At 45.6% G+C, this 12239-nt stretch overlaps 2 protein-coding genes across 2 annotated transcripts; both read left to right on the top strand.

Moving 5' to 3' along the window:
• Positions 1–4244: 4244 nt before the first annotated feature.
• LOC124684889 (nonsense-mediated mRNA decay factor SMG9-like) lies at positions 4245–8201 on the top strand. Its single transcript, XM_047219151.1, has 8 exons — positions 4245–4478; positions 5034–5142; positions 5485–5600; positions 5708–5827; positions 5940–6029; positions 6808–6941; positions 7146–7410; positions 7742–8201. The coding sequence occupies exons 1-8, from the start codon at positions 4245–4247 to the stop codon at positions 7892–7894; spliced, it is 1221 nt and encodes a 406-aa protein (XP_047075107.1). The 3' UTR covers positions 7895–8201.
• A 1418-nt stretch (positions 8202–9619) lies between these two features.
• On the top strand, positions 9620–12239 carry LOC124703848 (putative laccase-9). The gene is made up of 6 exons (XM_047236092.1): positions 9620–9625; positions 9991–10170; positions 10279–10430; positions 10556–10812; positions 10910–12001; positions 12109–12239. Exons 1-6 carry the CDS (start codon positions 9620–9622, stop codon positions 12237–12239), a joined length of 1818 nt encoding a protein of 605 aa, XP_047092048.1.

Below are 12239 nucleotides of genomic sequence, written 5' to 3'. Positions count from 1 at the left end.
ATTGCCATCGATTCCCAAGACACCCATGCAGCTTTCCTTTCTCCCTTCTTGCTTCCCCACCAGAATTTCCGAATAAGCGATGTGATATGTTGACAAAGCCCTCTCGGTAATTTAAAAAGTGCCATAGAATATGTGGGTATAGCCTGAATAACTGACTTAATAAGAATTTCCTTGCCCCCGGTAGATAGCATTTTTTCAAGCCAGCCTTGTAGTCTCTTCCAAACTCTATCTCTTAGGTAAGCAAAGGCCCCATTTTTGGATTTGCCTACATCAGAAGGGAGCCCTAGATACTTCTCATTCAATGACTCAATTTGCACATGGAGCACCTCCTTGATCTCAGCCCGAATGTTCCCTGATACCTTCTTACCAAAATAAATGGAAGATTTGTCATGATTTACCCGCTGCCCAGATGCATTGCAATAAACCTCAACAATTTGCTTTAGAGCTTCAGCTTCTGTTACCGATGCCTTACAGAACATGAGACAATCATCCGCAAAAAGTAGATGATTAACCTTCGGCGCTGACGAAGCTACTTGAATTCCTTCAATATATTCAGTTAGCCTGGCGTGCTTCATCAAACAGGATAAACCCTCTGCTGCTAGAAGGAATAAATAGGGGGAGATCGGGTCTCCCTGCCTAACTCCACGTGATGGTTTAAACTCTTCAGTTCGACCTCCATTAAATAAGACTGAGAAAGTGACTGAGCGCACACCTCTCATAACAGTATCGACAAATCTCTGCGATATGCCTAGTTTCTTCATAATTGCCTCCAAGTAGTTCCACTCCAAACGATCATAAGCTTTCTTCATATCCAACTTAAGTGCACAATGACCTTTCCTCTTACTCTTGTTTTTCTTCATAAAATGTAAGCATTCATAGGCAGTGATCACATTATCCGTGATTAAACGACCAGCCACGAAAGCCGATTGCTCTTGAGAGATAATTTCGGGGAGGATCTGCTTTAACCGGTTAGCGAGCACTTTTGATGCGATTTTAAAAACCACATTGCACAAGCTAATAGGACGGTATTGAGACAGAGAAGATGGATTTTGTACCTTGGGAATAAGAACGATGAACGTACTATTAATCTCCTCCGGAGAATCGTCTCCATTAAGTAATCGGATAACAATGTCTGTTATCTCATCACCACAAAGATGCCACTGCTTCTGAAAGAAGTGAGCCGGGTAGCCATCAGGGCCTGGCGCCTTCGTGGGACACATTTGAAAGAGGGCCTCCTTTACTTCTTTTGCACTATATGGTTCATTCAAACTTAAGTTCATTTCAGTTGTGACTTTACAAGGCACATGGGATAGAACTTCCTCAATTCCAATCGTACCTTCTGAGGTGTACAGATTATTAAAGAACTCAACTGTATGTCTTTCAAGTTCGGGCATACTGTCATAGACCGTCCCATCTTCTTTAACCAGACGTGTAATGCGGTTCTTCTTTTTCCGATTGCTAGCCTTCTGGTGAAAGAATTTCGTATTTTTGTCACCTTCGGCTAGCCACTGTACACGTGCGCGTTGGCGCCACATTATTTCTTCTCGGAAACTGAGCTCAATCATATGTTGCTCAAGTTTAATTTCCTCAAACGAAGGCCCCACCCTCGCTGGTTCAGACCGCAACTCTGTCAACCTTTTACGAAGCTCTCTCAACTCGGTACGGACAGCTCCAAAGGACCTGGTACTCCATCCTAGGATTGCCGACGCTGTAGTTTTGAGTTTAACATGTAGGTCCTCTACCGAGTTCGCCCTAGTCGAAACCCAGACCTCTTCAAGCATCGGTTTGAAACCTTCGTGCCTTTCCCACATGAGTTCATAACGAAAAGGCTTCTCATTAGCGATTCGCTGATTATGTGCCTCCATCTCATTTAGAAGCAGAATTGGCGAGTGATCCGACTTTATCGCTGTTAAATGACGAACTGTAGCAAAAGGAAACATCAAGCTCCACTCCGGTGAGGCCAAGGCTCGATCAAGTCTCACTCTACAGAACTCCCCTTGTTTGATCTTTCTCTCGAAAGTCCAATCCAAGCCAAAATAGCCTAGATCAGAGAGCTCACACACATCAACTGCCTCTCGGAACAAGTTAATTTGAGCCATGTCCCGAACATTAGGACCCATCTGTTCTTCCCTACGTAGTACTTCATTAAAATCTCCAATGCAGACCCAAGGGAGGTCACAATCTGCCTTAAGATATCTCATCATGTCCCATGTTTTATACCGAAGGCTTCTATTAGCTTCACCATACCATGCTGTCAGCCGCCATGTATCTTTCCCAGCCTCATCTACTTGCATATCAATATGATAGCGAGAAAAATTCCTTAGACTAAGCATCAGAGGGCTTTTCCAGTAAACACACAAACCTCCACTCCGTCCTGAACTTCCAACAGCATACGCATGATCAAATCCAAGGGAACTAGTTAAACCTTCCATACGATCCTTTGCAATTTGTGTTTCCACAACACACAAGATCGTCGGCGTATTTTCCTGCACAAGAGTGCGCAGCTCGTGAACCGTCGCGGGATCGCCTAACCCACGAGGGTTCCAACTTAGGATACTCATTGATCCCGGCGGTCTTCCTCAACGGAAGCCGCCGATTTATCATCATTCGAGCTTGTCGTGCTATTAGTTTGACCCTTCTTTGATCTCTTTTTCTCACGTGGGGGTACATACCCTGGCGGAGGTGGAGGAACCACATCCGGGATGATCTTCCCACCCCCTTGCTTTCCGTCATTCACTCCATCCATCTCTACAATATTTGGATCATCAAAATTCAGTAGCCTGTTTGTTTTACCATTCTCACGTGCACCCTCAGTTTGACTGGCATCCTCCATCTCCTCCTCAGCACCAGTCGCAAGTTCCACTGGTTTTTGGTTCTTTATAGGGCTAGAAGCTGTGTCATCCAGATCATCATCAGCAAAGACATCTCCTGACAGCCTCTTCCTTGCCCCTTCAAAACCACCTCTACCTCCTCTTCCACGTCCCCCAAAACGACCAGGAAAAGAAGCACGAAAGCTTGGGACACCAGAAATCTGGGACCTCCTTTTAGCTAGCATCCACTTGCCATATTGGATGTCTTCATCCTTATGTATCCCCTCGCCACACTCTTCCAAATCATGACCAAGCGTACCACACACATCACAGAAATAGCCTATCTTCTCATATTTCACTGGGAGCATTTTTCGGCCCTCACTACCCATATTCAGCGGCACAAAACGGATCAAGGATTTAGCCACATCAATACTAGCCCTTACACGAATGTAATCCCCTTCATACCAGCGTTTGTGTGTCATCTCGACGCATTTAACCTGACCAATTCTACGGGCCAATTGATCAACCACTAACTGGTCACGATACAACTCTGGAAGTGAATGAATTTGTGCCCATACCGTAACACGGTTAAGAGGAACCGTGGCAGGATCAGTCACCCCATCATACTCCGCTATCATCACGTGCAACTTCCGGAATAGCCATGGGCCTTGATTCATGACCTTGTTCCAGTCGCCGAGGCAGAAAAATTTGAAGATGAATAAATTGTCATCCACCTCTCTGAATTCCGGATCCACCGCCAAGCCCCAGACATACCTCAGAGTTTCAAAAAGAGCCTCCGAGCTAAAGGTCTTACGTGTGTTTAGTCGAGCCACTGCTAGCCACCTAGCTTTCTTCCTCATACTGGCCAGATCCTTCTCGGCGATGAAGACATCATCCAGTTCCCCCTCCCGCAATTCCAGATTCATCAGAGCCTTAGCAAGGGCCTCATCTCCTTCATCTTTCCTGCCTGCACTCGATCCTTCGCCCACTGTCGCCATCACAGAAACGAGAACACCAAAATCCAAAATCACGATTGCCTCAAACCCAAACTCCAGTTGGTACCAAGGCCGGGTAGACAGGCTAGCCGTCCCCTTTGTCAGCCCGAGCAACCAAACGGGAGATTGGATCAGAGTAGGGAATTTGGGAACGATACGGTGGGGATCAAAACTCACGCCGGCAACAGATCGCCGTCGGAGTAGGAGAACCCTAGTTGCCTAGGGTACGTACGTCTAATTAGCACATATAAAATGAATACTTATGTACCAGACTATGCCAACCCAAGCTTTTCCAAAAGTGCACCTATAAATGGGCCGTTTCGGGCTGGGCCTATAAAAAATATGTACCTGGGCTTATTCAGGCTCGGGCCCATACAAGCCTAAGCCCCTCTAAGAAAAACGCCTCAGCCTCCGCCGAGCATCACACCACCTCGCCGCCATGGCCGCCGGACAGCCGTCGCTCGCCGGAGTCGGCGACCGGGGCTCCTCCTCTTCCTCTCAGTCTCCTCCGCCGCCGCCGCCCAAGATCCTCCTCGCGAAGCCGCCGCTTCCGCCCCCGTCGTCCTCCGGCGCCGACGAGGAGGGCGGCGGCCGCGCGCGCCAGGCGCCGCAGCCTGGCTCTCTCAGCCTCGTCTCCGACGCGTGGGAGGTCCACACCGAGAAAATCCTCCCGGTGCGTGCAAAACTCGCAGTCTCCCCTTCTTTTATGCGTGCTGTTCCCGGGTTTATGCGGGTTAACTGAAGAACTACGACATTTATGCTAGGTTAGTGCTCAGTTGCATTTGATGATAGTGATTGAATTAGCTGGTTCGTCGTGTGGTGCTGCAAGGTTATGGGTAGTGCTTACAAGTATCTAACCCTTCTTTGGCTAATCAAGAGGGTGAATTAGCCTCATACTTCTCGTTGCCTGTATCGAGTTGTAGTGTTCACTCATGGTTCTCTAGGTCCTTTTAAGGCTGCTGTGACTAGGAAGATCAGATCTTCTAATCTAATGTTTCGTCCTCTACGTCGATCGATTAAAACTTTTTTATTGTGAAGAAACAAGCTATATGGGGGTAGTGTACATATTGGTTGAATTATTTGTCGAGTTATCCTTGAAGCAAAAAAATCTATCAAAGTATTTGCGTGAGATAGGACTTATGGTGCTACTGAAATGAAGAATTATTAGTTGCTAAAAGGCGCGCGTGAAAATTTGAATCCATTTTCTTGCTTCTTCCCTTTTTTGCAGTATTTGACAGAGAACAACGATTTCATGGTGATTGGGATAATTGGCCCACCTGGTGTGGGAAAGTCAACAATCATGAATGCACTTTATGGATATGATGGAAACTCACCTGGTACTATGTTCATTTACTTATATGGTTCCTTTTTACTTACACTAGGTTTGTTTTACATGTTGGAGCAACCATTCGGTCTTACATGGGTTTTTGCAGTGGTTTTTATTGACTAGCAAGCATTGTTTGCTGGTGCACCTTTTTGTCGATTTTATAGTAACACAAATATTATAGCTAATACTTGCTTGTCATCAAATGTCTATGCTTCTTATTATACATCGAAATTTTCAAAAGCTTTTGCATGTTAGTAGGGTTGCTGAGAATCATAGCAAATATACCATTAGCAGTTTGTTCCGTACTAAACTTGAGCGAACCAAAACTCATTTAGGTGACTGTTCTTTGTAGGAATGCATCCTCCTTTTGCAATGCAAAATGAGGAAATGAAAGCAATGGCAAAGCACTGTACGGCAGGTGTTGACTTCAGGATATCTCATGAACGTGTTATACTACTTGACACTCAGGTGAGATGAAGTTATTTTACTCTCTGCATTGGCATGCTTAAATACGTGAACAGCTAAGCCAAACATCATGCTGCTAGTATTTTCTAATATTACCCATTGTCTTGCAGCCAGTATACAGTCCATCCATCCTAATTGATATGATGAGGCCTGATGGTTCATCCACACTTCCTGTTCTTAATGGTGATCCACTACCGGCAGACCTGGCCCATGAGCTAATGGGGATCCAGGTAAATGCTTTACTTTAGTTTTTACACTTGATTGTGTTTTAGAGCTAGTTTTACCTTGGCAAGGCCAGTCATTGATCAGTATTTTCTGTTGTTCTGCAAGGAACTTCTATAGCTTGGTGTATTCTTGGCATCTGTTTGTAATATTTTGTTGGTCGTGTCAGAAGGGATCAACGATTTTTCCATGTGGGAGCTCATGCTTACGGTAAGTTGTCTGGCTATAATATTCTATGTACAGTTGCTCTTCTTTCTTTGGAGCATTATGATCATTTGTTCACCTGGTAGGTAGTGTCAACTGTTAATTTTCTACAGTAAACCCTGTTTCCTTGAGGCTCCGTTTAGAATCTTGATAAGGTTCACAATTTAGAATCCGAGTTCTAATCTAACCTTAACAAAACCAAAAGCAGTACCGGTTTTACTCTTTGATTCCTGCAACCTTTTGATTTTACTAGAGCAGTTTGGTAATTTGCAAAGGTAGTATTCTCTTCTTCATTTAGTTTATTTGTGTGCTCTTCCATTTATATACGCTTGCAATGGAAACCGTCTTCTTCATTTAGTTTATTTGTGTGCTCTTCCATTTATATACGCTTGCAATGGAAACCGATATCTCTTGTCATTTTCTCGTTCTTCTCTTCAAGAAAGAACAAAGCTGGCGTACACCGGGTACATACTACTGCCACAGATCTTCTGATTCTTCCATTTGATTCGAAAATTGAAATTTTCTTGCCGTATATCTCACTGTAATTGTTTCACCTATCACACTCTTCAGCATATTATGCATGTTGATATTCGTAGTTGGTGATAACACACTTTTCTTAACCAACACTTAGAGAGTGCAATCCTTGTATTGTATTCTATTGATAGAAGTTCGGCACTTACTCTGTTCATGTTATTAAGACATGGTGAGTGATGACCCTAAGCTACAAGTGATATTTGCCAGTATTACAGAAAGCTGAAACTAGTGGTAAAATGCATTTTTACAGGTTGATTTGCTGAAGAATAACATACCTGACCCATCATTATTGACCACATCTTCTTCGCCAGATAAGGAAAATAAAAATGATAACCAATCAGTCAGTGAAGATTACATGGCCGATCTCTGTTTTGTGCATGCTAGGTGAGCATTGTGAAATGTTATACTTGTTTGCTTTAAGAGGGTGTATTTTTCCTGTTATCATATGTTCATTTGTATTTTTCCATTGGTTAAAATTGAATATTTCTGCCATATGGTCATATGAATACATACCGCTTCCATACTTTATTCAGCCCTCTACTCGTTTAACATTAGTAATTTTATTGGTGTTGTTTTCTAATTGAACAGATTGCGGGAACATGACTTTTCTCCTTCAAAGCTCATGCTTCTAAGGAAGACTCTTGAGAAACACTTCGAGTCATCCACATTTAACATTGGTAGCTCTAGTGTGACACCTGAAGTCACTGATTGCTCAGTTCCTTTAAGCACGAAAGTTGAAGATTTGAGCTCCAGCCAGCAGGATGTATTTCTTCTTCCATTGCGAGCACATGACAACTCAACGAATTTTGAGTATGGAACATACTCATCCATGTTAGGGATGCTTCGTGACCAGGTATGTTTGCTACTCTGTCTTCTTTGTTGTAGCGCGAGGCAAGACGATTTTTTGCATATTGTAGCGAGCTTACTAGAAAGGAAAAATGAATTAACCTGGAAATCTTGCATATTATTTTCATGTAACATAAAGGGATATCTCTTGATATCTCTAAGAACTGAAGTTACATCTAGATTTATACACTCGAGTATTGAAGCCGTTAAAACAGACAAAACAGTTCATTATCAGATGCGGCCATCGTTGTGTCTTGCTTCTGTTGTTTTGTTACCTTAGAGCATTTATTCTTGACCCTGTTAAGTCGTTCTTGTTGCCATACTTTTTTCATCATCAGGTGCTGTCAAGAACTTATAGGCCATTCTTGAAGAATCTGACAGAGCGCGATTGGCTGAGAAGCTCGGCAAAGATTTGGGACATGGTGAGGAGATCTCCCGTCATCTCCGATTACTGCAAGGCGCTTCAGAGCTCGGGCTTGTTCAGAAAGTAGCCTTATCTGCTTGTATGTCCTTGAAACACAATGATTCGGTGTTGGATCATATTTGTTATATCCATGATGATGTATGGGACCCTTCGCGTTTTTTCTTTCTTTCTAGTTTGTGCATCCCAAACGCGATAGATTCTGGGAGCAGAAATTTTGAAAGTTGATGCTGTCCCTTTTAGTTTGGATGCAAGGATGTGTTGTAAGCTAGGAGTCAGCGATGTGACCTATGTATCTATGAAATTGAAAGTTGAAGTTCAAAGCTGATAGTGGCAGCCGAGGCCTGCAAAGTAATTATGCTGAATTAAAAAACTTATATCTACTGTTGTTTTGGCTGAACGTATTTAACGAATTTCAAGGTCCAAACTAAAATCAAATATAAACATAACCACACCAATCAGTTGCATACTGATGGACAGAACAGCGGAGTTGTTGAAAGAATCGCACAACTGTACTGAATTATGCCAAAATTTGGTGGTGAAACGGCACGGCAAGTTGGTAAACAAAGTCAACCCTTAGAAAGAGAGCAGGCACGGTCGTCGTCTTTTTTGAGATAACAACTGATGGAATTCATCAATGGCGAAACCGATTACAAACGACTCCACAAAAAAAGGAAAATACAAATATACAATATGGACCCAGAAGACCACACACCGTACTCCCAAATCGCAATCAAGCCCATCGTCCTCATCGTCACCATCCAAGTACAGAGACCGCATCCGGAAGCCGCCCGTCTTCAGACACCATCGAGTCACCGCCACCACCTTCGCCACATTGGGCTTTGAACACCGCGGGAGTGCCCATCGGGCAGGCGGGAGCTGGTGGAGACCAAGCAGAACCTCCAATCCACGGACCCCGAGCAGTAGGTCCCAACCATCGACGCCACGTCAAGCCACCTCCTCCCCTCGCCACCATGGCCGGCCGGAGGAAGCTTCACGACGCGACAGTCGCATCTCAAAAAAACGACCCTAAAAACCCTAACGAGGAAGGCGATTATACCGTCCCCTTCCCCTCCCTCGCCACCACGGCCGGCCGAGGGGAAGACAACACTAACAACCGCCCTCCGACTCCCAAAGCTCCACGGCAGAGTCGACAGACGACCGTGCACGGTCGTTGTCATCCTCGTCATAAGTTGATGCAAAACGACATGAGCATCCTCTAGTTGTTGGTATTTCTACAGTACGTACTTCGAAGAATAGTTAATTACCGTTTGCTCTGTACGGATGCATGTTATGATGCAGCCCGCTTGACATTATCTTTCCGTGGTAGCAGCAGCCCCAGCTGTTAGGATGAGCTGCCATTATTTGATTTTATTGGGCAGCCTACTTAATGTTCCCTTAAATTTAAATGAAATTACAGCAGCAAATATCACCGCTGACATCTCAGGAATTGCAAACTCTATTAGTACAAGGGATCTTAATCACAAATGTTTCACATCTGCCCAACATTCACCGTAAAAAAAAACGGCTAGTGCACAGCAGGTAAATTCTTAAGTAGTATTACCTTCATCCCAAGGCTTAAGAGTTATTTTTTTTGAAAAGTTAAATAAAGTAAAATTTGTCTAAACTTTTATAAGAATCTATGAAAAAAATATGATATTTTGTAGATACCTATTTTATTATCTATCTAATAATATTAATTTTATAATTTTCATGTTAATATTTTTTGATAAAAACTTGATCAAACTTGACATAGTTTGACTTTATGAAAAAAATATAGACCTTAACCTTTGGGATGGAGGTATGTGATAGCAGCGTACGTGGTCGCTGACAATATATGTGCGCGGCAAAGTACGATCTGTGCGCATCTCCATATCTATGTTTTCAAACCTCGACTCCTCTAATTAACTTAGGCGTGCGCACGCTGTGGAATTATATGAATTAAACTGTTTAACGGAAATGACGGGCCGGCCGTCGTGCGCGCGTTGGCTCTGAAATCGGACAGCTAATTGAGACCATGTGAGATATTCGGAACAGTTTGATTGCACAAGTATTTTAAAGCATGCATGCCTGGTGGATCGATCGACCAGTCGGTAGGTCTATCGGCCTCTCGATCGACCTGCTGCTATAAGTACCTGAGGCATCTGCTTCAATTCCAACAACAAGCAAAGCAAGTGTTACCAAGGTAGCCAGCTCCCTACAGTGCCGCCTGACGGTCGAAGCTTGAAGGCAATGGCGGGCGTAGGTAAAATGGCGGCGATGCTTTGGTTACTTGCTGCAGTCTTTATGCTTGGAGCAGCTGTTGGCTTGGCTGAGGGTTCCAAGCATAACTACTATGATTTCTTCGTAAGTCTCCTTCTCATGTCCTTGCATTTTGGTTGATGTATCTATAATATACGTGCGCAGCATTAGATGAACAAGCTAACGACATCAGTCGATCGTGTGATTTTGCAGGTGAAGGAGACTACCTACTCAAGGCTCTGCAAGAACAAGACCTTGCTCACCGTCAACGGCCAGTTCCCCGGCCCGACCATCACGGCCAGGAGGGGCGAAAGGGTCATCGTGAACGTGCACAACCAAGGCGATAAGAACATCACCATCCACTGGTAATTGCCAAAACGTTTTACGTTTACGAACAGACTCATAGTTAACTACGGCTGCATAAATATAGATCGTTCATATATATGCATTTATGCGGACGTAACCAAGGAACTACGAATTGCATCCGCAGGCACGGCGTGGACCAACCCCGGAACCCCTGGTACGACGGGCCAGAGTTCATAACACAGTGTCCCATCCAGCCAGGAACCAACTTCACTTACGAGATCCTTTTATCCGAGGAGGAGGGCACCATCTGGTGGCATGCGCACAGCGGCTTGGATCGGGCCGGCGTCCACGGCGCCTTCATCGTTCACCCCAAGAAGGGCACCGACTACCCCTTCATCGAGAATTACAAGAAGCTGCACAAGGAGATACCCATCATCCTCGGTATGCACGGCGCACACACACACATATGTACATATTGATCGTTCCAACTTAAATGCTCGATCATCGCGTGACTAATTATACTCACGCATGCATGCAGGAGAGTGGTGGACCAGCGATCTGAACCTTCAGTTAGAGGAGTACCTAAAGACTGGGGGCGAGATCCATAACTCAAATGCACACACCATCAACGGCCAGCCCGGAGACCTGTACCCGTGCTCCAGGAAGAACACTTTCAATGTGGGCGTGAAGAGAGGGAAGACATACCTGCTACGGATCATCAATGCTGGACTCGACGGTGACATGTTCTTTGGCGTGGCCGGGCACCTTCTCACCGTCGTCGGGACCGACGGGCGCTACCTGAAGCCATTCACCGTCCAGACGATCATGATCTCGCCGGGACAGACGATGGACGCGCTCCTCCAGGCTAAGCGTTCCCCGTCCAGCGGCCGGTACTACATGGCCTCAAAGACGTACTTGTCCAACCCCCGGCTCGCGTACCAGAACGGCACCGCCACGGCCATCCTGGAGTACAAGGACATGCCGCTCGCCGCTCGTCGGGCGACACCGGTCCTCCCCAACCTTCCCAACAACACCGACGACGCCGTCGCGACAGGGTACACCGCCATGCTCCGGTCCCTGGCCAGCAAGGAACACCCGGTCAACGTGCCGACGAAAGTCAACGAGCACATGCTCATCACCCTAGCCATCAACACTCTCCCCTGCACCACGGGCAACGGGACATGCGACGGGCCAAGCGGCACCCGCTTGGCGGCGAGCCTCAACAACGCCAGCTTCGAGGACCCTCACGTCGACATCCTCGACGCATACTACTACTCCATCCAGGGCGTCTACGAGCCAGACTTCCCCAACATCCCACCCTTCCTCTTCAACTTCACCAGCACTAACTCATCCAGGGCGTATTGGCCTACAAAGCGCAGCACCAAGGTGAAGGTGCTGGAGTACGGCGCCGTCGTGGAGGTTGTGTTCCAGGACACAGACATCCTCGGCGCCGAGAACCACCCCATGCACCTGCACGGATATGCCTTCTACGTGGTAGGGAGAGGGTTGGGGGTCTTCAACAAGACCACAGACCCAGCCACGTACAACTTGGTCGACCCCCCATACCAGAACACTGTCACCGTTCCCAAGGCTGGCTGGGTCGCCATGCGCTTCAAAGCAACAAATCCTGGTAAGTTTTTTTTAGCTTCATCTACAATCATTATTCATTCAACGAGATATGTGTATATTTCTTACACGTGACTCTAATGTGTGTTTGATTATACTTTGATTGGTTAGGTGTGTGGTTCATGCATTGCCACTTCGATCGGCATACAGTGTTTGGGATGAGCACCTCATTTATCGTGAAACAAGGCAAGACTCCAGAGTCTAAAATAAGGCCCCGCCCTAAGAACATGCCTAAATGTTAG

Source organism: Lolium rigidum, chromosome 1, assembly GCF_022539505.1.
Source record: "Lolium rigidum isolate FL_2022 chromosome 1, APGP_CSIRO_Lrig_0.1, whole genome shotgun sequence".
NCBI classification, from domain to species: domain Eukaryota; kingdom Viridiplantae; phylum Streptophyta; class Magnoliopsida; order Poales; family Poaceae; genus Lolium; species Lolium rigidum.
Note: the sequence above shows the minus strand (reverse complement) of the source record. Positions and strands in the feature narration are given on the sequence as shown.

Bases quoted from the DNA above. Each gene is read 5' to 3' on its own strand.
- LOC124684889 (XM_047219151.1), top strand. From the start codon at position 4,245: ATGGCCGCCGGACAGCCGTCGCTCGCCGGAGTCGGCGACCGGGGCTCC. The intron at 6,942-7,145 runs GTGAGCATTGTG...CTAATTGAACAG, and splicing joins CTCTGTTTTGTGCATGCTAG to ATTGCGGGAACATGACTTTT. The intron at 7,411-7,741 runs GTATGTTTGCTA...TTTCATCATCAG, and splicing joins TAGGGATGCTTCGTGACCAG to GTGCTGTCAAGAACTTATAG.
- LOC124703848 (XM_047236092.1), top strand. The intron at 10,431-10,555 runs GTAATTGCCAAA...TTGCATCCGCAG, and splicing joins AAGAACATCACCATCCACTG to GCACGGCGTGGACCAACCCC. The intron at 12,002-12,108 runs GTAAGTTTTTTT...TTGATTGGTTAG, and splicing joins CTTCAAAGCAACAAATCCTG to GTGTGTGGTTCATGCATTGC.